The 24,271-nt window shown below is 51.4% G+C and overlaps 1 protein-coding gene across 19 annotated transcripts in view; it reads left to right on the top strand.

Annotated features, from left to right (window-relative positions):
- PLEC (plectin) overlaps positions 1-24,271 on the top strand; it is a 1,447,724-nt gene that overhangs the window by 1,217,187 nt on the left and 206,266 nt on the right. The window contains exon 1 of one of the 19 annotated variants that reach the window (XM_069621866.1): positions 3,462-4,480. The exons of 17 other annotated variants lie outside the window; for them this stretch is intronic. In XM_069621866.1, coding sequence (XP_069477967.1) covers positions 4,351-4,480 — 130 coding nt within the window. In that variant the 5' untranslated portion in view covers positions 3,462-4,350. Of the gene's footprint in view, positions 1-3,461; positions 4,481-24,271 lie in introns of those variants that run through there. One more of the 19 variants, XM_069621873.1, reaches the window with a different exon arrangement.

Below are 24,271 nucleotides of genomic sequence, written 5' to 3'. Positions count from 1 at the left end.
AGGGATACAGGCGTGAGCTTCAGTAATCCATATTGTGTCCAAGGAAAGGGGCAGATGGCAAAGGAACCCTCTACCACATTTTCCCCGCCACTAGGGAAATCTGCTTGCAGGCCTAGTTCTCATTAATGCACAGAGAGGAGATGGGGCCTGTGGGGATCCAGCCAGGGCTCGGACCTTGGGATTCTCAGCCGTTTCTGTTGGGCCCAGGGTCCACTCCTTGGAGGCCTGTAAAGCTCTGTGCTTTACATCTATTCCCATCTGTGCCCGAGCCAAGCTTCTATACCCAAAGGATGTAGAGCTTGGCGTTAGACCCAGGGAATCTGTGCTTTAGAGCCAGTGGAGCTTTGCAAGGCCAAGCTTTCTTGCCTGAAGCATATTTAGCCCTCTGTGCGACTTGGGCCTCTTGTACTTAAGCCTGTAGCGATCTGAGTTCATGCTAAGCTGCCTCCATCCCTCCCTCACTCTCTCCCTGAGTTTGCAGAGCTCAGTGCTAGGCCTACAGCTCATCTGCTTTACAGTTCCAGGAGCTAGGTTGGAGTAAAGCTGTGTGGCTCGATGGCAAGTCTATTGCTAATTATAATGATCATTCTGTGCTTTGGAGCCTGTATATCTCTGTGTTAGACATGGTATTCTCTCTAAATATAGCCTGTAGCACTCTATTAGATCTTTGATATTTGACCTTGAAGCCTGTATCGCGCTTTTGGAGCCACACTTCTCTATTTAGAACACGTACTGCTAGATCTTGGGTCCGAGCTACTTTGTGTAGAGCCGGAAGCACTTTCTTGCATTCATTCATCTCTCCCTAGAGTTTATTGTGCTCTGTGTTGGAACTGCACTCCTATCCTAAGGGGCTGTGTCTTGGACCCGAGCTCTTCTGCGTAGGGCTTATTTGCTGTTATATGTACACTTCTATCATTCGAGTCTGTAGCGCTGTAGCGCTCTGTTCAATCCATACTCTTCTCCATAGAGCCTGTAGCACTCTGTTGATATCGTTGGAGCCTGCAGTGTCCTGTGTTGCATCTACGCTCCTCTGCTTTGGGCCCATGGTGCTCTCTATTGCATGTGCCCTGGTGTGGCGTGTCTCGGAGGATAATAATAATAATTTAGCATTTATATAGCGCTACGAACCCTCGGGCCTCTGAGCGCTGCTTATTATTATTGTGTGGTGCTCATTTATTGACCTGGGAAGGATGAAAGGCGGAGTTTGTCCCTGCTGGGATTCGAACATGCGTCAGCAGGCTCTGCACGGATGTCAAAGCAAGCGCTCTACTCGCTGTGCGATCTGATCAGATATATGTTGTGTGTGTGCGCCAGGGAACACAGGGGTTTGGGGGGGCTAATGCAGGCCATTGATCATACTCGTTTTCTGGGTGTTGCAATTATGACTGGCTGAGACGCCCCCTACAGTAGAGGCTATGGATATACACGCGGCTCTTCTGCGGGCACATGAATCCACTGAACTACCTCCCCAGCTTTTATTCCAGCCTAGTGAGAGGGAAGGCGGGAGGTGCACAGCACCGCGCCTTAGTTATTGGAAGTTGATGAGTGAGTGGGTAACGGCGTGCACTGGAGTGAAAGGCTTATGGGCCGTGTAATGTTGAGCCTGTGCTTGCCTGCATGTTGGGTGTGAGTGAGCAGGGGTCGTGGCTATGCTCAGGCTCGCCTCTAAGAAGATTCTTGACTGCTGCGTGCTCTCTTACTGGTGTTCAGAGATGGTTTTTGTTCCTTGAAATAATGACAAACACTACCCTAACTAGGGGTGGGTGAAATTTTCGCTCGCAAAGCGAAAATTGCAGAATTTGTACTGGATTCTGCTTCTGTCTGTACTGCAAAATCAGCATTATGGTTCTGCCACCACTAAAATGTCTCCCGGAACCTGATGTTTAGTTGTGTAGCGATACGAGAAACTTTGCACAGGTTGTTTTTTCGAACCGTGGTAGTTTTGAACAGTGCCACGAGAAACTTTGAACAGGGTTTCAATTCATGCTAGGTTTGCATATCGGCACTAGGAACTTTGTGCTGGTCTTTTGCGATCCGTGCTAGTTTCATGTAGCGGCACGAGAAACATTGTGCAGTTTTTGTTTCGATTCATGCTAGGTTTGCATATCGGCACTAGGAACTTTGTGCTGGTCTTTTGCGATCCGTGCTAGTTTCATGTAGCGGCACGAGAAACTTCATAAGGGCCTGTTTTCGTCCTGTACTAGGTTCGCGCTTCGGCACGAGAAACTTGGTACAGGTTTTTCGATCCGCGCTAGGTACATGTAGCGGCATGAGAAACATTGTGCAGTTTTTGTTTCGATTCATGCTAGGTTTGCATATCGGCACTAGGAACTTTGTGCTGGTCTTTTGCGATCCGTGCTAGTTTCATGTAGCGGCACGAGAAACTTCATAAGGGCCTGTTTTCGTCCTGTACTAGGTTCGCGCTTCGGCACGAGAAACTTGGTACAGGTTTTTCGATCCGCGCTAGGTACATGTAGCGGCATGAGAAACATTGTGCAGTTTTTGTTTCGATTCATGCTAGGTTTGCACAGCGGCACAAGAAACTTGGTTCCGCTCTTTCCGATTCGTGCTAGATTTTGTACCGTGGCGCGGGAAACTTTGGGCAGCGCTTTTTGTTTTGTGCAGGGTGTTGCATCTCCAGAAATACCGTAATTTAGACTCCTGTGCCTCTATTAATTACCGCAGAATATTTTATACCACTTGCTGCACAGCATTAAAAATAACTGGGGTAAATACTAAATCTGCTGAGTGGTGCTAGTGACAGCCTTTACACGTTGAAAGGCGAAGCCCCTCTTGAAACAAATGTGTACGTTACTCCTCTAAGTCGGCTTACCTAAGTTACCCCGGAAGTCAGTACTGTTGGTTTAGGAGATGGTGTGGAGGCGGGTGGGGGGTCCGTGATATTTATTACACCAGGGTAACTGTAGACCTTTGGGCTGGAGGCTGGTCAGGAGGAGGCAGCGAATGGCAGTCTTGACCCCAGGGACTTTGTCAGAGGGGAGCAGTAGCATCGGGAAGCGCCTTGAGTTTTTTCGAGGAGCTTTCCTGCACATTCGTGAATGGTAAACCTGGAGACTTCACGGTGTCTGCGTGCCAAGAACAGCGTCTGTCGCTCAGACACGGGAGCAGTTGGATCTGGGCACCGCCTTGTGCGGTTTCCGTTAAGTTCCACCATCCCATAAGCCACTTGTGTTCATGCACGAGGGGGCACGGGTAAGGCTGGAGACTGCAGACAGGAAACGGCAGACTGGCGGGGGCCGGTGCCACTCTGCGCTTGCCTGACTCGGCCGGGGAGCGAAGGGTTAAGCTCTCCGGGGACTTCCTTTCGGGGGTTGGACTGTGGGCTTTTTTGTGAGATTTGCCCAGTTCTCGGGACGGGAGGAAATAGGGTTTCTCGCTCTCTCTCTCTCTCTCTCTGGTCGGTGGCGGGCGCGGAGCGGGGCTAAGCTTTCCTGTCTGTGAGCACAAGCGCGCTCGGGGCAGGGGCCGCGCCCTCCACACCTGGGCAGGGGCAGCGCGAAGGAGGGGTCTAGGGAGAGGCCGCCCGCTTGATTTACCTGCTGGGGGCTGGGCGAGGCGCCACAGAGGGCGTGCAGAGCGTTGAGGGGAAGTGAGCGGGACTCGGCGCCAGGCCCAGTGCCCGACACACACACACACACACTGACTGGCAGCTCCGGAGGAGCACCCACTGGACTGGACCACTGCCACCCACCCAGAGGACTCCTGTGCCACCAAGCAGCCACCGAGAGTCAAGCAAGCACTGGCTACACAAGAAAGCCCGGTGCCCTTCAACTGCTGGTCAGTGCCCCCGGGCAACCCCAAGAAGGCCGGTGCTCGCCACTCAACGGCTGGCAGCCACTCCTCAGAAACGGGCATCCTCGAGCGACTGGCAGGGCATCTGGTAACGAAGAGCCAATCCCGGTACCACTACCCGTTACCCAACTCTTCTGCAACAGACCGCCCTTCTGCCAGAGGCAACTCGTGCCAAGCCCATTAAGTTCACCAGCTCCTGTGTGACTCGCAGCCAGCGTGCCATAGGGTGCCCAGTGCCCTACACACAACTTGGCACTCCAGCCCAAGGGACACCTTACACACCATTAACTCTGCCCAACCGCGACGCCGGGGGCACGGCGGGCCTCTTCACCCTGCCTGGATCCCATCCTTCCCAGCCCCCACTAAGCACTATCATCCTATCCGGAACCCAGTGGACACTGCCAGGACACGGGTGCTTCTTGCCCGCACATCCTTGACATAAACGTATTGCTTTTTTGCCCAGCGGCTGGAGGCCTTGGAAGGCAAGCGGCGGCGCTATTTTGAGTTTGAAGGGCTGTAACTTTCTACAGCGCAGCAATGTCGCAGCAGCGATATCGCAACACGTCTGCGGTGCCCTCGGCCGTGGGCACAAATACCTTTCGCGAGAGGACCACCTCTGAGGACAACTTGTACCTGGCTGTGCTGAGGGCCACCGAGGGCAAGAAAGGTAATGAGCGACGAGACGGGCAGGGGGTGGTAGTAAGGGCACGTGATTATATAGCGCACAGACACCAGTCTCGCGGCACTTTATTACTCTACGAACATCTGCTTTAAGAGTCATTATTGTATCCATTTCAGAAGGATGACATTCTGAGTTTGTGTTCTAAGCATTAGTATTCCCCGTCTCGTGGTATATTATGCGTGAGTACCTTAGTGGCTTCAAGGCGCTGTGAGAAGCGGGGGTCGGAGCCAAGGCTCCCCCTTATAATGCATGAGGGGTGCGCGTGGCTGCCTGAGAGGAGTGCATCCTTTGCGCTCGCCACTGGCCACTGCCTCGCCGCCCTCATCTGGCGCCTGGGCTCTGCTGGCTGGTGGGTAGTTTGGTTAGCGGTGCGGGGTGGACAGGCCGGTCCTCCTCTCCTCCCGAGGTCTGAGATGTGGTGGCCTGGGGGGGGGGGCGGTGTGGGAGCAGCTGGCAGGAATGTGGACCTTGGCAGAAGCGCCTTATCTGCGCGTGCCATCTCTTGTCAACACTGGCATTCTTGCCTCTGTGTTATCGGCTGTGCATTGTGGGTAATGCCTGGCATTCCAGTGGGTTAAGGGTCATGTTCGTTTCCTGTGGTCTCACCCTTTCACCGGGCAGCACACACCAACCATTGCTATTACTATCGCCCCCATGGGATGAAGTTGCATCGAGTTTCGGATCAATGCCTTAGAGTTCCGGTTCTATATAGGTTAATATCCCTGCTACTGTTATTGGGTGCTGTGTCCATCGTTACTGCACTGTTACTTGCCCTGCTGCTGTTATTGGGTGCTGTGTCCATCGTTACTGCACTGTTACTTGCCCTGCTGTTGTTATTGGGTGCTGTGTCCATCGGTACTGCACTGTTACTCGCCCTGCTGCTGTTATTGGGTGCTGTGTCCATCGGTACTGCACTGTTACTTGCCCTGCTGCTGTTTTGGGGTGCTCTGTCCATCATTACTTGCCCTGCTGCTGTTATTGGGTGCTCTGTACATCGTTAATTGCCCTGCTGCTGTTATTGGGTGCTCTGTCCATCGTTACTTGCCCTGATGTACTGCATGGTTTACGTTGATGCAACTACTATACGTTGTAGGGAAGTGGTCTCCAATACCCTGATCTCAAGGCTATGATGAGGCTGTAGAGACGGGAGCTGCAAAGCTGCTTGCTGGTTGAAAGGCCCCCTGCTGCAGGGTTGGATTGGGTGGTAGTCTGAAGGCCAACCATGGGCTCCCTGCTTCTACGACAAAAGCAATGACTCTGGCCCATAGCAGCCCCGCCCCTGCATTCCGCCTCCTGTGCCTGTAGCAGCTCTTTCGCCTGTAACTTTAGCCCAGCCCCTTTGCCTGTAATTAGTGTCTCCTGTAACTATGGCCCTGCTCGTGGTCCTATAATTACGCCTTCCTGTACCTGTAACCCTGCTCCTTCTCCTGTACCCCTGTCCCTTCTCCTATAACTAGCCTTCTCCTGTACCTGTAGCCCTGCACCCTCTCCTATAACTACCATTCTCCTATACCTATAGCCCTGCTCCTTCTCCTATAACTAGCCTTCTCCTGTACCTGTACCCCTGCTCCTTCTCCTGTACCCCTGCTCCTTCTCCTGTACCTGTAGCCCTGCTCATTCTCCTGTAACCAGCCTTCTCCTGTACCTGTAGCCCTGCTCCTTCTCCTGTCGCCCTGCTCCTTCTCCTATAACTAGCCTTCTCCTGTACTTGTAGCCCTGCCCCTTCTCCTGCACCTGTAGCCCTGCTCATTCTCCTATAACTAGCCTTCTCTTGTACCTGTACCCCTGCTCCTTCTCCTGTACCTGTAGCCCTGCTCCTTCACCTATAACCAGCCTTCTTCTGTACCCCTGCTCCTTCTCTTGTACCTGTAGCCCTGCCAATTCTCCTGTAACCAGCCTTCTCCTGTACCTGTACCCCTGCTCCTTCTCCTGTACCTGTAGCCCTGCTCCTTCTCCTGTACCCCTGCTCCTTCTCCTGTACCCCTGCTCCTTCTCCTGTACCTGTAGCCCTGCTCCTTCTCCTGTACCCCTGCTCCTTCTCCTATAACTATCCTTCTCATGTACCCGTACCCCTGCTCCTTTTCCTATAACTAGCCTTCTCATGTACCTGTAGCCCTGCCCCTTCTCCTATAACTAGCCTTCTCCTGTACCTGTACCCCTGCTCCTTCTCCTGTACCCCTGCTCCTTCTCTTGTACCTGTAGCCCTGCCCATTCTCCTGTAACCAGCCTTCTCCTGTACCCCTGCTCCTTCTCCTGTACCTGTAGCCCTGCTCCTTCTCCTGTACCCCTGCTCCTTCTCTTGTACCTGTAGCCCTGCCCATTCTCCTGTAACCAGCCTTCTCCTGTACCCCTGCTCCTTCTCCTGTACCTGTAGCCCTGCTCCTTCTCCTGTACCCTTGCTCCTTCTCCTATAACTATCCTTCTCGTGTACCCGTACCCCTGCTCCTTTTCCTATAACTAGCCTTCTCCTGTACCTGTAGCCCTGCCCCTTCTCCTATAACTAGCCTTCTCCTGTACCCCTGCTCCTTCTCCTGTACCTGTAGCCCTGCCAATTCTCCTATAACTAGCCTTCTCCTGTACCTGTACCCCTGCTCCTTCTCCTGTAGCCCTGCTCCTTCTCCTGTAGCCCTGCTCCTTCTCCTGTAGCCCTGCTCCTTCTCCTGTACCCCTGCTCCTTCTCCTGTAGCCCTGCTCCTTCTCCTGTACCCCTGCTCCTTCTCCTATAACTATCCTTCTCATGTACCCGTACCCCTGCTCCTTTTCCTATAACTAGCCTTCTCCTGTACCTGTAGCCCTGCCCCTTCTCCTATAACTAGCCTTCTCCTGTACCTGTACCCCTGCTCCTTCTCCTGTACCCCTGCTCCTTCTCTTGTACCTGTAGCCCTGCCCATTCTCCTGTAACCAGCCTTCTCCTGTACCCCTGCTCCTTCTCCTGTACCTGTAGCCCTGCTCCTTCTCCTGTACCCCTGCTCCTTCTCCTGTACCCCTGCTCCTTCTCCTGTACCTGTAGCCCTGCTCCTTCTCCTGTACCCCTGCCCCTTCTCCTATAACTATCCTTCTCATGTACCCGTACCCCTGCTCCTTTTCCTATAACTAGCCTTCTCCTGTACCTGTAGCCCTGCCCCTTCTCCTATAACTAGCCTTCTCCTGTACCTGTACCCCTGCTCCTTCTCCTGTACCCCTGCTCCTTCTCTTGTACCTGTAGCCCTGCCCATTCTCCTGTAACCAGCCTTTTCCTGTACCCCTGCTCCTTCTCCTGTACCTGTAGCCCTGCTCCTTCTCCTGTACCCCTGCTCCTTCTCTTGTACCTGTAGCCCTGCCCATTCTCCTGTAACCAGCCTTCTCCTGTACCCCTGCTCCTTCTCTTGTACCTGTAGCCCTGCCCATTCTCCTGTAACCAGCCTTCTCCTGTACCCCTGCTCCTTCTCCTGTACCTGTAGCCCTGCTCCTTCTCCTGTACCCTTGCTCCTTCGCCTATAACTATCCTTCTCGTGTACCCGTACCCCTGCTCCTTTTCCTATAACTAGCCTTCTCCTGTACCTGTAGCCCTGCCCCTTCTCCTATAACTAGCCTTCTCCTGTACCCCTGCTCCTTCTCCTGTACCTGTAGCCCTGCTCATTCTCCTATAAATAGCCTTCTCCTGTACTTGTAGCCCTGCCCCTTCTCCTGTACCTGTAGCCCTGCTCATTATCCTATAAATAGCCTTCTCATGTACCTGTAGCCCTGCTTCTTCACCTATAACCAGCCTTCTCCTGTACCCCTGCTCCTTCTCTTGTACCTGTAGCCCTGCCCATTCTCCTGTAACCAGCCTTCTCCTGTACCTGTAGCCCTGCTCCTTCTCCTGTCGCCCTGCTCCTTCTCCTATAACTAGCCTTCTCCTGTACCTGTACCCCTGCTCCTTCTCCTGTACCTGTAGCCCTGCTCATTCTCCTATAACTAGCCTTCTCCTGTACCCCTGCTCCTTCACCTATAACTATCCTTCTCATGTACCCGTAGCCCTGCTCCTTTTCCTATAACTAGCCTTCTCCTGTACCTGTAGCCCTGCCCCCTCTCCTATAACTAGCCTTCTCCTGTACCTGTAGCCCTGCTCATTCTCCTATAACTAGCCTTCTCCTGTACCTGTAGCCCTGCCCCTTCTCCTATAACTATCCTTCTCATGTACCTGTAGCCCTGCTCCTTTTCCTATAACTAGCCTTCTCCTGTACCTGTAGCCCTGCTCCTTCACCTATAACTATCCTTCTCATGTACCTGTAGCCCTGCTCCTTTTCCTATAACTAGCCTTCTCCTGTACCTGTAGCCCTGCTCCTTCTCCTATAACTATCCTTCTCCTGTACCTGTAGCCCTGCTCATTCTCCTATAACTAGCCTTCTCCTGTACCCCTGCTCCTTCTCCTGTACCTGTAGCCCTGCTCCTCCTGTACCCCTGCTCCTTCACCTATAACTATCCTTCTCATGTACCCGTAGCCCTGCTCCTTTTCCTATAACTAGCCTTCTCCTGTACCTGTAGCCCTGCCCCCTCTCCTATAACTAGCCTTCTCCTGTACCTGTAGCCCTGCTCATTCTCCTATAACTAGCCTTCTCCTGTACCTGTAGCCCTGCTCCTTCTCCTATAACTATCCTTCTCATGTACCCGTAGCCCTGCTCCTTTTCCTATAACTAGCCTTCGCCTGTACCTGTAGCCCTGCTCATTCTCCTATAACTAGCCTTCGCCTGTACCTGTAGCCCTGCTCATTCTCCTATAACTAACCTTCTCCTGTACCTGTAGCCCCGCCTCTTCTCCTAAACCAGTAGCCCTGCTCATTTTCCTGTTAATTGCCTCCACGTGTACCTATACCCGTTTTTTCTTCTCCCTGCCCCCTAGTTTGTCCCTGCTTCTTCTGTAACCAGCCCCCAGTGTGTTCCTGCTTCTCCTGTAACCAACCCACGCTTGTGTCCCTGCTTCTCCTGTAAGGAGTGCCATCTTGTGTCCCTGCTTCTCCTGTAAGCAGCCCCCTTGTGTCCTTGCTCCTCCTGTAACCAGCCACCTCTTGTGTCCCCGCTTCTCCTGTAACAAGCCCCTTCCTGTGTCCATGCTTCTCCTGTAAACCAGACCCATCTTGTGTCCCTGCTCCTCTTGTAACCAGCCACCACTTTTGTCCCCGCTTCTCCTGTAACAAGCCCCGCCCTGTGTCCCTGCTTCTCTTGTAACCAGCCCTCCTGTATCCCACCTTCTCCCGTGAACAGCCTGTTATTGTAATGCGGCGACTCCTGCAGGCGTATGTAGAGATGTATTTTTCAAAGTGGCCCCCAGTTGCCCATTTTTAGCAAGGCCAAGCCTTTTCCTACATTTGGTAATAAAATACTAGCCGCACAAGAGGCCCAGAATACAGAGGCCTACTGGGAAATCTCCAGAGTCCCCTGCAGGCCAGTCCACCGAGCCCAACCGCATCTGTGAGCCTGTGAGCAGCCTGCTTCTGTGACTCCTGAATTCTGTGAAGGGGTTTTTCCCCCTCAGAGGTAGTGTTCCTCAGTTGTGGTGCTGAGTGAAGTCATCTGCTGCTGCTGCTCCTGAACGCCCCTGTCACACATGAGTGGAGCCGGGTTATGCAGCGTTTGGCATGGCACGGGTATGTGATGGAGGCCGAGCTCTGCTGTCCAGACACACCCCAGCATGGAGCCGGGCCATGCAGGCCGCACAGGATGGGATGGGGGAAGAAGGGGGAAGGCACCCAAGGCAAGCCCTGCACACCTGGAATCCAGACACACCGTTCACATCAGTTACAGTTTCGTTTACAGTGCACATCAGGAGCCTTTAAACGATTTAAATCGATAGTGCATTATCAAACTCACTACTCCAGTGTGTGCCAGATGGTGATTAGCCAGAACTAGTGAGATGTGTGTGCTCCTCATCACAGGTGTGCGTGCGCACACACTTCCAAGTGTGCATGGGTTGTTATGCTTCTGTGTGTGTGTGCGTACACTCAAAGGTTTCCCTGTAGGTATGTGGTTGTGCACACACACTCTTACAGGGGTTCATGGTGTGTGTGTATACATTTCTAGGTGTGCAAGCAGTGCGTTTATGGTGCACATGCTTTTTGGTGGAGCGGGGGTGTGTTAGTGCAGGGGGGTGTTGGGTGAGGTGTTGATAGTTCTAATTGACATTTTTTTGTCAACATTTTTTTTTCTAAAAAATGACTTTTTACATTATATTTATAGGATGTCGACATTATTGTTTTCGACATTTTTTTTTTGACATTTTTGTTTGTCGACATTTTTTTTTCGACATTATGACTATAAACCCAGGAGAATATCCCATTTTCTCCTAAGGTGCTCTTCCAAGCCACCTAGCATGCCTCTCAGGGTCTTGTTGAACTGCATGACAAGTCCTTTGGTTTGCGGATGAAAGGAGGTAGAGAACCGGTAGGCGACTCCACATTCTTACCATACAGCCTTCATATATGCTGATGCGCTGATATGAAGTTTGATCCCCTGTCAGAATCAACTTCCTTGGGGAATCCAACACGGGAGAATATCCCAATTGGGACCTTCGCAACCACTGGGGCTTTGATGCTCCTCAGCGGGACAGCCTCAGGGTACATATTGGCATCATCCGCCGCCACCAATATGTATCTGTTCCCTGAGCTGGTTTGAGGATCCAAAGGATCCAGAATGTCCATGTCTATTCTCTTGAAAAGCTGCGCAACCACGGTTAGTGGATGTAAGGGGGCCTTTGTGGCACCGCCTGACTTGCCAGAAGCTTGACAAGTCTGGTAGGACCCGACAAATGCCTTCACTTTTACGCCAAGCTGGGGCCAGTAAAAGTGCGCAGACAACCGTCCGATGTCTTGGTCACTCCAAGGGACCCTATAAAGGAATTTGGTGAGCCAAATCCAAAGGGAACTTTCTGTGGCACTGGGGAATCTCCAACCTTCTGTTGCCCTCGCCCTCATAGTCCTTCGGCTCACTGTACAGGAGTCCATCCTCCCAGTACACTTTGAACAGTCCAGGTGCCTCGGCGTTAGCCTGCTCCTCAGCCTGCTTCTGCAGGCCTGCCAGAGGTTTATATCAGCTGGGGGCCCAGATCAGACTCACTTCTCGTCCTCATTCTCATCCAGCTTGGGCAGGCCCTTTAGGTCTGAAACTAACTGGTCCTCCACCTCAGGTTCCTGTGCTGCGCCATGCACCGCTGAAGTCACAAAGTCCCCTGCTACCAGAGTAGTGTTCTCAGAGGCTACTGGCCCCTCACCCGCAGGAGTAGGCCACTCAGCAGTGTGTGGAACTGGACCAGGAGCTACCGGCCATACCGGTCCCTCACACAAACACTCGGGAAGCACTGCAAGCCCTAAGGCTCTGAGAGTTTCCAATCTGGGGGCTTCTTTGGCCTTCGATCTGGCGACTACTACAACAATCTCTGGATCAGAATGATTACCCAACAGACATGAGACAGGGAGTGAATTTTTCACCGTTACACATTGCTGGGCGGTTTCACCCCACCAACTGAACTCTATCACTCTGTCAAACCTATTTCCTCTACAATCGGGCCCAGCAACACATTGACCTGGCTGTACCCACTGCTGTGTGACAGCAGTGATGGTAGCCGCAGTGTTTCTGACTGCAGGAGTTTTGTGTCCATTGATATACGCTTGTTTAAGAACAGTTGAGTATTGTTGGGAACTGGGACCGCTACTGGAGATTCAGTACTGTTCCTGCTCAGTGCAATCGGTCTGCCTTCAGCCATTCCTTGGCCTAGTGGGAAGTTATCCTCTGAGAGGCCCAAGCTAATGGCAGCCTCTTCCATGAGCCCAACATTCACCATGACTTGATTGGGTAAGACCTTGCAAGCAGGATTCCCTTTCCTATGGCCGAGCTCCTTACACAAGAAACAACTTTTTGTTGGTGAGAACGCAGGTCTCCCAGTGTTAGGGGTGCCCAAGCTCTTCTTTTCGGTGTGCGTGGCTGAACTAGAGTATGGAGGTTTCCCTTCGCTCATTTGGGGACCTGGCTTTGAATAGAATTGGGTTGGACCCTTGTCCTTCCCATCCTTGTTTACTTTTTTGTCCGGCGATTTCACTCCGGCTTGGGTGTGCTCGCCTGAGCCTTTTACTGGACTCAAGTACTCGCAGACCTTTCGGCAGTCTTTGCTAGCTCACTAGGATCTGTGATAGTCTTGTCCACAAGATGCTGGTGTAGGTCAACCTCACAATTTTTCAACACATGCTCACGCGCAATCAAATTGCATATCTCTTTAAATGTGTCACCTTTGTTACCAGACACCCACCAGCTCAAATATTTCAGCAAGAGTGTGAACGCTTCAGATGTCTACCCACTTTTCTTTATGAGCTCTTTGAAGCTCTTTAGATACTGTTCTGGGGTTACACAGAACTTCCTGAGGAGGGCCACCTACATGCCCTCCTAAAACCCCCTTCACCCATTTACCTAGAACAGTCACCAGCCGGTGCATAGACCAAGAACGTGCAGCTCAGAAGGCTTAAACCCTGGGGTCTTGCTAGGCACTGCACCCCTCTCGCCCCCCCCCCCATTATTACCACACGTGGGCGGGGTCAGCAAGAGGAGGCAGGGACCCTCTGATGCCTGCACCAGAGCCGCCCCTTAGGAGTGCTTCATTTGAGCCCTTGTGAGAACTTTAGCAATCCAGATTAAACCCAAAAGAAGAGGAGCCAGGAAGCCAGATGAGACTGCGCTGGCGTCTGAGAAAGGTTCAAGGTTCTTTTTTCTAATCTCCTAGAGTTCCCCTCCCCCAATGTGGCCAGATTGTTACTAGGAACCTCGTTGCCATCGTATCCTCTGTTGTCATATTTGGAAAACCTGAAGGCAAGAGATTCTCTGCACTCAACTATTTGCTTTTGTTTTCAATGTAATTTACCCCCACCATCGGCCACGTTTGTGGGCACCGATTTGCCCAACTAATCCATATGTTAGCAAAGGTACCCCCCGTTCCTCCTTGTGTCTCTAAATGAGCAGGTCATGCTAATTCCACCCACCTCCGTGGATCAGGTCACCCCCAAGCAGCCGCCGCCGCCTCCTCGTTCCAGGGAGGGGCGCTGAGAGACATGGCTGTGTTCGATGCACCATGCTTGTACTGGCACGTGTTCCTCAATGGGCGCCTGCTCGTTTCCCACTGGGAGAGGAGGTGTGGTGTTTCCTCACGACAAAGGAACAACAATGACATGAACTCCCTTCGTCCACGCGCAGACCCGGGACGCGCCTATTCCCAGGACTGTCCTTTAAATGTCCCTTTTCTTGTCCACTCTGGCCCTCACGCTTCCACTGAAATCCGCCTCCTGTCTCGCCCTCCCTTCTGTGTTTGGAAATGTCGGTTTAGTTTCATGCTGTCTGTCAACCCAACAGCAGGCCCGCCGTCGCTTATTGGTGACGTCACGCCAACGTCTCTTCTGGTGGCTGTAGCACACCTGGAAGAGGGTGTAGGCCTATTAGGAGTAGCCAGGAGTACAAGTGCTACCCCCGGCAGTCCCTTTGGTACTCCTGCCACTGTGCACTTTGGCACTCATACTTGGGTATCAAAATGTATTAATTTCTCTTTAATAAACCCAGTTGCCTGTAATAAATCACTTCCGTTTTGAGACTATAAGTGGCCGGTCCCTTTCACGTTTTCAAAAACAGTTGCTTGTACAGCAGGAGCCAATATTGCGTCACTTCCTGCAGAACTGCAAGCTTTGCCCTTTGCGTAAGGGAACGCAATGTTGACTCCATATCGGTTGCTATGATATCTCCAGAAATAATATTGTTCAGTGCGTGTGTGTTATTTCGAACGTTGGTTTCTTTGGATGCAGACTGTAGCATGAGGTCTGTAGAAAGAAAGGGCTATAGCTCAGTGAGTTAACAGCTTGCTTTTAGTAACTCTGTCCACTCTGTAGCCCATCACAGGCTTGAAGCCCAGCAGGGCTGGCTCATCCTTTCATCTTTCCAGTAAATAAATACATTAGATAGATTAAACACCAGTAAGTTGAATAACGTTAATGCTTGTTGTTTACATGACTAAAATGGAACGATTGGGTTAAAAGCAAGACCTGCTGAATGATTGACCTACCATCAGGCTTTGCGTGGCATATGATGCCATGGGTTGAGCGAATATGGCTTCACTGGGCATATGCTCACAGCAGGTGGACTTATGAGGCTCTATCTTGTTTATGAAGGCTATGAACAGTGTCTGAGGTGTACCCTGGCCCTGTGAGGCGGCATTTGGCATTCTACGGCTATAACGTGTGTGTGTGACGCTCATGGTTGTTCTGCTGGCTGTGCCCAACATATCACGATACCACGCGGTACATATGGAGACAACGCAGCGGCAAACAGACGGCTGAAAACTCAAAAATGCTTTTCCCCACCGTAGAGCTATGTTTTCATTATTGCAGTTTTAACATTTGTGATTCCACTTCCTGTGAAGTCAGGAGGCAAAGGACAGCACTACACGACCTTTGATCCTGATAACATCCCTTGCCGTGTTGATTCCCGTGATGGCATTCGGTGTGTGGTTGTGGTGCTTCCGCTACCCCTGGCGCTTTGGTAGATTCTGTCACTGTGGAAAAGGCCTGGGTGAGGAATGGGGAGTGGACCGCACTGGGAGGCGCTTGTTCTGTTCAGGAGGTGGCGAGTATTTAGTGTGAACACAAGAGGCCCCCAGCACTCGGATGTGTACTGTATTGGCAGCGGGAGGTGGGAACTGCTTTCAGTCACCTAGCTGTTAGCACATAGACACACCCTTCCTTCTTTTGTAGATAAACACTGTGGCTAGTGTTACTTATCTGATTTTAAAACCCTGCATCTGTGGAAAGCACACACTCTGGCATAGGAGGATATACTGGAAGGGCGGCTGAATCCTGGGCATACAAGAAAGCAAACTTCCGGGTTATGGGTGGGGACCTTGCACCACGTGGCACATTTAAGCCAATTAAACTGCATCATCATCTCTAGCTGTTTGCTCATGTGACACAAATGCTTAATGTTGCCGCACATTCTGCGCAAGTAACCAATGGGAGCACAGCACTGTCTGTAGGGGCCTTATACCATGCGACACAAGTAACCAATTGGACCACAGCACTGTCTGCAGGGGCCTTATAGCATGCGACACAAGTAACCAATGGGACCAGAGTACTGTGTGAAGGGACCTTATACCATGCGACACAAGTAACCAATGGGACCACAGCACTGTCTGTAAGGGGGCCTTATACCATGCGACACAAGTAACCAATGGGACTGTCTGTAGGGGGCCGTATAGCTTGAGGCTCAAGGAACCAATGGCACCATCCATGCGGGCTAAAGACCGTGGGACACCAGGACACAGGAATGTAAGCCATGTGCACTCACCAGAATGTTCTCACTTTCGGAAAGACCATTGCATTCATATCCTGTCAATGGGAGCGGATCAGTGTTTCTTGTGGACCCATGCATGTGGTGGACTGGTAATCGGGTACACATGCTTCCCCCATGCATGTGGTGGACTGGTACCTGGTATGCATGCTTCACCCATGCATATGGTGGACTAGTAATCGGGTACACATGCTACCTCCATGCACGTGGTGGAATGATAATCTGGTACGCATGCTGCCCCCATACACGTGGCGTACTGGTAATCGGGTACACATGCTGCCTCCATGCTCATGGTGTAATGCTAATCTGGTATGCATGCTGCCCCCATGCATGTGGTGGACTGGTAGGGTACGTATGCTGCCCCCATGCATGTAGTGATCTGGTATGCATTCTGCTCCTATGCATATGGTGGGCTGATAGTCTGGTTTAAATGCTTCTCGCATTCATGTGGTGGACTGGTCATCTGATATGTGTGCTGCTCCTGTGCATGTGGTGGACTGGTAATCTGGTATGTGTGCTGCTCCTGTGCACGTGGTGGACTGGTAATTTGGTATGTTTGCTGCTCCTGTGCACGTGGTGGACTGGTAATTTGGTATGTGTGCTGCTCCTGTGCATGTGGTGGACTGGTAATCTGGTATGTGTGCTGCTCCTGTGCATGTGGTGGACTGGTAATTTGGTATGTGTGCTGCTCCTGTGCATGTGGTGGACTGGTAATTTGGTATGTGTGCTGCTCCTGTGCACGTGGTGGACTGGTAATTTGGTATGTGTGCTGCTCCTGTGCATGTGGTGGACTGGTAATCTGGCATGTGTGCTGCTCCTGTGCATGTGGTGGACTGGTAATCTGGTATGTGTGCTGCTCCGGTGCATGTGGTGGACTGGTAATTTGGTATGTGTGCTGCTCCTGTGCATGTGGTGGACTGGTAATCTGGTATGTGTGCTGTGTGCTGCTCCTGTGCATGTGGTGGACTGGTAATCTGGTAAGCAAACTGCACCCATGCATGTGATGGGTTGGTAAACTGGTATACACGCTGCTCCCATGCACGTGGTGATCAGGGTCAAAGAAAAGAATTTGAAGAGTTATCTTAAGCCACTATTTTTGGGAACTTGGTAGTAAAAGTATTTTTAGGGTGTAAAACCCTAATTCGCATTCCTGTCTGGCATATTTAATGGCAAGAAGAAATATTTTTAAAACGGTCAATTTTTCTTGCACACCAGACAAGCTTTTTAGCAAGCACTTGCGTATATGAAAATAATGTTTTTGGGCACACAGCCCTGCCGTTCCCATCTGGCAGCACTAGAGCACAGTTTCCCTTTGTGGAAGGGGCGGCGCAAGTCACTAGACTAAACACGCCTTTACAGCAGTGCAGGGAGGGGGCTTAAAGGTCAGACTCGGACCTGCTATACCCTATTTTTAGTTTTGGGCTATAAGGTGCGGGAAACGCCTATAAACTGAAGCAATTGCATTACAGTACAGACGAGGAGAAAAGCATACGAGGAGGGACACAAAGCTTAAATGTGTTTTGGGGGTATTTGCCCACCCATTGACTGCCCATGGCCATGCTAATCCCTATGGCCATTTCCACCCAGTTCCTGCGCCTTCCCACCCCAAACACAACCTCATGGGAACTCTGAGTTCTCTTTATTCAACCCTTACAATCAATCTTTGCACTTGAAGTGCCCAACAGTTTTTTTTTCAAAGCAGTCTTCTGAGAGTTCATGACTTAATTTGAACTGTAAACACGCTACTGGTGTAATGCAAATGTCTACACCAGGTCTGTCTTCAACCACTCTGTTTAGAAGTACTATGCGTGTCCTTTACTGCGGTCCTGTTAAAAAGCAGCATTGGCAAAGCCAACAGTTTTGGCTTGTGTGTGCGTGTTGGGCAATTAGGGGAGGTGGAAGGGGCAAGTCTGTTCGGTTGGCTGCTTGTATGTAGCCCTGTGCCACTCTTATGCCACTTTAAAGAGTTTTGGGGATGCAGGGGCGGGCACTCATGAGTAACATGAGGGAAAAGGGAACCGTGGGTCTGGGAATGGCAGCACAGAGACTCACGAACGCCCTTGTTCATGTGGAAGTATGTCTCCGAACCCCCGGTTTTAACAAAACTAAGGAAGGCTTAAATGAAAAACAATACATAACCGCATATTTCATTAAAGAGGGAGTATGCGCGCCCCCCAGAAGGCCCCGAGACCCTCGGCGATGAGCTGGATGCGAGTGGTGGTCTTTATTTTGGCATCAGAGAGTGTGTTTCCAGGGGCCTCGGGGGCCGGCGCACATGCAGACTCCTGCCACCAGCCTGTGGTGTAGGAGCACACCGGCCGATTTGCTGGGCAGAAGGGGAGAGGGCTTGCAAGTAGCAGCCCTCTTCCGCTGGTGCTGCCATGGCCGGGTCACCCGCAGGGGCAGAGCTCCCGCCACTTCTGTGGCCCGGGTGGGTCTGTGGCAGGTCCTGCCCTTCACCCAGGTAATTATAGCCCACTGTTTGGAAATGGCACATTACACACGGCTTTTCCCGACCCAGCCCTCAGCTCCCGTTTCCTCCCGCTCAGCACATTCTGCTGCAGGAATGCGGGCCCGGGTTGCGTGGGCGGGTCTGGTCTCGCCCCAGGACTTGTCAGTGAACTAAAGTGTTCATTTCTCTCTCCCCGCAGTGCTTCTGTGCCCCCTCCCCTGTTTATCCCACTTCACTTGTCTTCCTTTAATTATAGCCAGCCCCCTTCGCTTTACTGGGATTTCTTTTTTTTTCTCTGCTTTCTTTCATTTTCTCACTCTCCCCACATTTTTTCTGTGCCCCCTCCCCTGTTTATTACCTTTCACTTGTATTGCTTTATAGCCAGTCCCCCTTGGATTTCCTCTGCTTTCATTGTACTTCTCTGCTCCTTTCTTTTCATTTCTCTCTCTGGGCATTGCTCCTAGGCCCCTTTCCTGTTTATTCCCTTTCACTTTTCTTTCTTTGCTTTATAGCCAGTCCCCCTTGGATTTCCTCTGCTTTCATTGTACTTCTCTGCTCCTTTCTTTTCATTTCTCTCTCTGGGCATTGCTCCTAGGCCCCTTTCCTGTTTATTCCCTTTCACTTTTCTTTATTTGCTTTATAACCAGTCCCCCTTGGCTTTTCTCTGATTTCATTGATCCTCTCTGCTCCTTTCTTTTAATTTCTCTCTCCCCGCATTACTTCTGTGCCCCTTTCCTGTTTATTCCCTTTCACTTTTCTTTCTTTGCTTTATAGCCAGCCCCCCTTGGCTTTTCTCTGATTTCATTGATCCTCTCTGCTCCTTTCTTTTAATTTCTCTCTCCCCGCATTACTTCTGTGCCCCCTCCCCTTTATTCCCTTCGACTGTTCTTTCTTTGCTTTATAGCCAGACCCTCTTGGCTTTCCCCTGCTTTCATTGTTCTTCTCTGTTTCCTGCATTTCTTACTCTTCCTAGTGTGTGTGGACCAGTCATTTTTTGGTTAGAGTGGACCACTTGTTTGGCCAAAGTGGGCAAGTTTGAGTTCCTTCACTGCACAGCTAGTAGTTTTGACCAGTGGTATTGAACACATCCTCTATATCTATAAATTGGAAAATCTTTGTTTCTCACACGATTCCACACTGTTCCACCAATCTGCACCACACTTTGCACAGTTAACTGTTAGGACCCTCCGGATGTCACTGGCTACATTGCATGTGGGTAGGGTGACCAGATTCAAAAAGTAAAAAACCGGGACCGGGCAACTAACCTACAAGCAGGACTAACTCTTGAAAGTGGCAGTCAAGGCACTACACTTCAGTAGCGTTTGGAGGAGAAGGGGGTTTAAGTGTTACTGTTCAAAGAAACATATTATAATTAATTTATCATAAACAAACACTATCTTAAGTTGTAAAGGCAGCATTTCTTCTGTGTGGGATTGTGCATTCCTGCCTGCCAGCTATGAAGACCTACTACCAAAAACCAGGCCCACTGCAGTTTCCAATGGGGACATAATCTTGAGAAAGGAGGGCAGAGCACCAAATACTGGGACAGTCCCGGAAAACCAGGGACGTCTGGTCACCCTACATGCGGACCGCACATCCCTTCCTCCTGTGTATTCTCTCCTTTCTTTTAATTTCTCACTCTCCTCTCATTGCTTCTATGCCCACTCCCCTGTTTATGACCCACCCGTTACCGGGATTTCAGCCCCTGCACACATGAGGCGGTTGGCTGGAAGTGGTGAAACACTAAGGTGGTTGTAGAAGGACCAGGCAGAGCTCTTTTCAAGTGTCTGGGCGTGAGCAACACATTTCCAGGCGCTAGGGTGCTCCGTTTCCAAGATATATGCACAGCAACACACAAAACATCAATGTGGTCATAGGAGGAACAGACACAGCTCATTTTAACTGTCTCGATGCCAGGAACACAACTTTAAGGCCTCTCCCTAAAACACCACATTTCAAGGTCCTGGGACGCTCCGTTTCCGCGATATATACACTGCAACATAATGCACCGCGCCGGGGAGAGCACGCATAAGGTTCCATTATGCTGGCGCACGGCATTTCTCCCCTCCATGTCTGCTCTGTGATTGTCAACAGTTACCGAGAAGGTTATCGTGGCTGTCTGTCTACAGAACCTGTGCGAAGTACAGGCACTTTTTGTTAGTATTCTTTAAAATACAGTGTTTGCCAGATATTAGATCTAAACGCTTGGGTTCTATGCAAACGGTCTGTCTTCTCTGCACTTGTGACTTTGGGCCACTTTTTCATTAGTGCTCAAGCCATTTAGATTCTGCCCCAATCTGGTTATCAAAATCCTCACCCACCTTGTAAAGCGCCCTGCTAAGGGGCTGCTCCGCTCACTGCTGTTGGCTTCTATATATTGTTCCTGATGCAAGCACACCCCCTCCCTGCTTATTGCTCCCTTTTTCCCTACCCCCGCTCCCTCCTCTCTGATGTCTCTTTTCTACTATCTGAGGTCTTTGCATTCGATAAGCTCCTCGTGTTGCATCGGTGCCTTGTGGTTGCTGTCTCTGATCTCTTCACTCTCTCATCAATCCGTCCATTTTGTCCCCCATCCCATTCTTGCAACTCTTTGCTTTCCCTAAATATGCTTCTTTCTTGGAAGCCTTCCCTTTCATTCTCCAAGTCTCTCTTCTCTCTGGTGCCCCTTCTCTATCTTTCTAGTCGTTTCCTTTCGTTTCTTGCAGCCTTACTTTTTCTGCGGTCTCCGGTTGCTCTCTTGCTGTAGTCACTCCGTTTCCTTTCTCTGGAGCCTCTCTTCTGTCTGCCTGAAGTCTCTGTTCACTAGTCTCTTCCTTTCCTTAATTTGGAGCATCTATTTTTCTGCGGTCTCTTGCTGTAGTCACTCCTTTTCCTTTCTCTGGAGCCTCTTTTTCTGCAGTCTCCGGTTGCTGTCTCTTGCTTTAGTCACCCCTTTTCCTGTCTCTGGAGCATCTCTTTTTCTGCAGTCTCCGGTTGCTGTCTCTTGCTTTAGTCATTCCTTTTCCTTTCTCTGGAGCATCTCTTTTTCTGCAGTCTCCGGTTGCTGTCTCTTGCTTTAGTCACTCCTTTTCCTTTCTCTGGAGCATCTCTTTTTCTGAGGTCTCCAGTAGCTGTCTCTGGAGTCTCTCTTCTGTCTGCCGGAAGTCTCTGTTCACTAGTCTCTTCCCTTGACTTCTTGGAGCCGCTCTTCTCTGTCTGTGGTCGCCCTTTTCTCTCTATCTCCCACTCTCTGCAGTTTTGCACTGTCACTCTCTTTGTCCTTTTTGGAGCCTCTCTTCTCCATCTGTGGTCTTCCTTTGCTCTCCATCTATCGCACGTGCGCGCTCTCACTCTCCCTGCAGTCTTTCTTTCCTTTCTCAGAGTCTCTCTCCAGCCACACTCTCGCCAGTCTCGCCGCTGAGCTCTCTGCTTTCTTCATCTTACCCCTTCCTCTCTGCTTTTCTACTTGTGGGGGCCTGGAATGCATCGCTCTCTCCTTCCCGCGCTTTTCCCTGATCGCGATACTGAGGCGTGGCGCGTGATTCAGTAGCACCGACATTTCTTTCATCTGTGGCGGGGGGAATGACGCAGAGTTCCACTGCAGATGGCAGCCAAGTGGAAGCTGCAGACACAACACGCGACCCCCACCTCTACGCTGCAGTCTCGGTCCTCCTCCCCAAAGTACTGAAGTTTCAATCTCCACCCCCTTCCCACTTCTTCTCCTTCCCGCCTCAGAAGGCTTCACCGTTTCCCTCCCCTCCTCGGAGAGCTGCAATCTTACTCCCACCGCCCCCACACCTCCCCTTGTGGGTCCCTGCCATTTTCCACCTCTTCTCTGCAGAGTGCTTCCGTGACTCCCATTTCCACTGCAGTCCTGAGGTTTTCCCCTCACCCTCTTCAGAGTGCTGTGCTCTTTCCATCCCCTCTTAAAACTGCTACTTTGTTCTCCCTCCAGAGACCTATAGTCCCGCCCTCTCCTCTACAGAATACTGCAATGCCCCCCTCTTCTTCCCTAGAGTCCTGCACTTCCTCCTCTACAGAATACTGCAATGCCCCCCTCTTCTTCCCTAGAGTCCTGCACTTCCTCCTCTACAGAATACTGCAATGCCCCCTCTTCTTCCCTAGAGTCCTGCACTTCCTCCTCTACAGAATACTGCAATGCCCCCTCTTCTTCCCTAGAGTCCTGCACTTCCTCCTCTACAGAATACTGCAATGCCCCCCTCTTCTTCCCTAGAGTCCTGCACTTCCTCCTCTACAGAATACTGCAATGCCCCCTCTTCTTCCCACGAGTCCTGCACTTCCTCCTCTACAGAATACTGCAATGCCCCCTCTTCTTCCCTAGAGTCCTGCACTTCCTCCTCTACAGAATACTGCAATGCCCCCCTCTTCTTCCCTAGAGTCCTGCACTTCCTCCTCTACAGAATACTGCAATGCCCCCCCTCTTCTTCCCTAGAGTCCTGCACTTCCTCCTCTACAGAATACTGCAATGCCCCCCTCTTCTTCCCTAGAGTCCTGCACTTCCTCCTCTACAGAATACTGCAATGCCCCCCTCTTCTTCCCTAGAGTCCTGCACTTCCTCCTCTACAGAATACTGCAATGCCCCCCTCTTCTTCCCTAGTGTCCTGCACTTCCTCCTCCACAGAATACTGCAATGTCCCCCTCTTCTTTCCTAGAGTCCTGGACTTCCTCCTCTACAGAATACTGCAATGCCCCCTCTTCTTCCCTAGAGTCCTGCACTTCCTCCTCTACAGAATACTGCAATGTCCCCTTCTTCTTCCCTAGAGTCCTGCACTTCCTCCTCTTCTCCCTCATGCTCCAATGTTTGCCTCCTCTTAACCCTCCAGAGTCCTGGAACTTGCACCCCACCCTCCACCACTTCTCCCTCCAGAGTCCTGCGACTTGCACCCTCCACCACTTCTCCCTCCAGAGTCCTGCGACTTGCATCCTCCAACCCCCCACCACTTCTCCCTCCGGAGTCCTGCGACTTGCACCCTACCCCCCACCACTTCTCCCTCCAGAGTCCTGCTGCTTCCTGCTGCTTGCTCCCCACCCCCCCACCACATCTCCTTCCAGAGTCCTGCGACTTGCACCCCACCCCCCCACCATTTCTCCCTCCAGAGTCCTGCGACTTGCACCCCCCCACCACTTCTCCCTCCAGAGTCCTGCGACTTGCACCCCCCACCACTTCTCCCTCCAGAGACCTGCTGTTTTCTCACCCTCTTAAAAGTTCTATACTATGTCCTTCCTCCCTTCAAAGATCAATAGTCTCCCCCTCTCCTCCTCTTGACTGTGTAGCTCTTTGGAGCATGCCCCATAGGATGCATGGGTGGCACTTTGAGGGCAGTCTTAATTTGTCTGGAACCTGTGATGGACTCTTTGCGCCCTGGTGTCCCATGTTGTCTGGTGCCCTTCATTGTTTACCCATGTTGGTGGTTGCGCTGTGGAATCCCTGGTCCGTGGTGGCCATTGTTGGCTTATCTGGGTCATGTCTCAATGGAGACCTTTAGGTGCACCCTAGCCCCTCTGCTCAAGGTGGCTTGTAATGTCTGATGTGCATTATGATCTCCTCTGGGGTCTAGGTGGAGCTCTGGACCCTTTGCCTAGGTCTTGTTTGACCTGTACTGTGGCTCAGTGCCACCCTCTGGTCTCTGGTGGCCACTGTTGGCTGGAGAGGGTGATGTCCTAGCTGGGGCCTTTTGGCTGGCATTGGTTGCTTTGAGTATGCCTCACCTGTGGCCTGAGGTTGACCTTGGGACACTGCTCCCAAGGGCTCAGAATTGACTGTCCTGGCGCATAGCTGGCTTCTGCAGGTGGCACCACGGGCTCCATTCAGACCTCTGCACATTGGGTGTGGGCATCCCCTTTCAGAGTCGCAGCCCCTGCAACGGGTTTGTAGGTTTCCTGTCTTACCTCTCGCTTCATGACCCTCAGTTCTGCACATTTCTAGGTGGAATTATGAACTTAAATATATCGAAGATTGTAAAATGCTCCATTGGGTTTTTCACGAGCCAGTGGAGG

The sequence above is a fragment of the Ambystoma mexicanum genome, chromosome 5q, assembly GCF_040938575.1.
Source record: "Ambystoma mexicanum isolate Mex_15411 chromosome 5q, UKY_AmexF1_1, whole genome shotgun sequence".
Lineage (NCBI taxonomy): Eukaryota > Metazoa > Chordata > Amphibia > Caudata > Ambystomatidae > Ambystoma > Ambystoma mexicanum.
The sequence above is the reverse complement of the archived record's forward strand: the minus strand, read 5'-3'. Positions and strand labels throughout refer to the sequence as shown.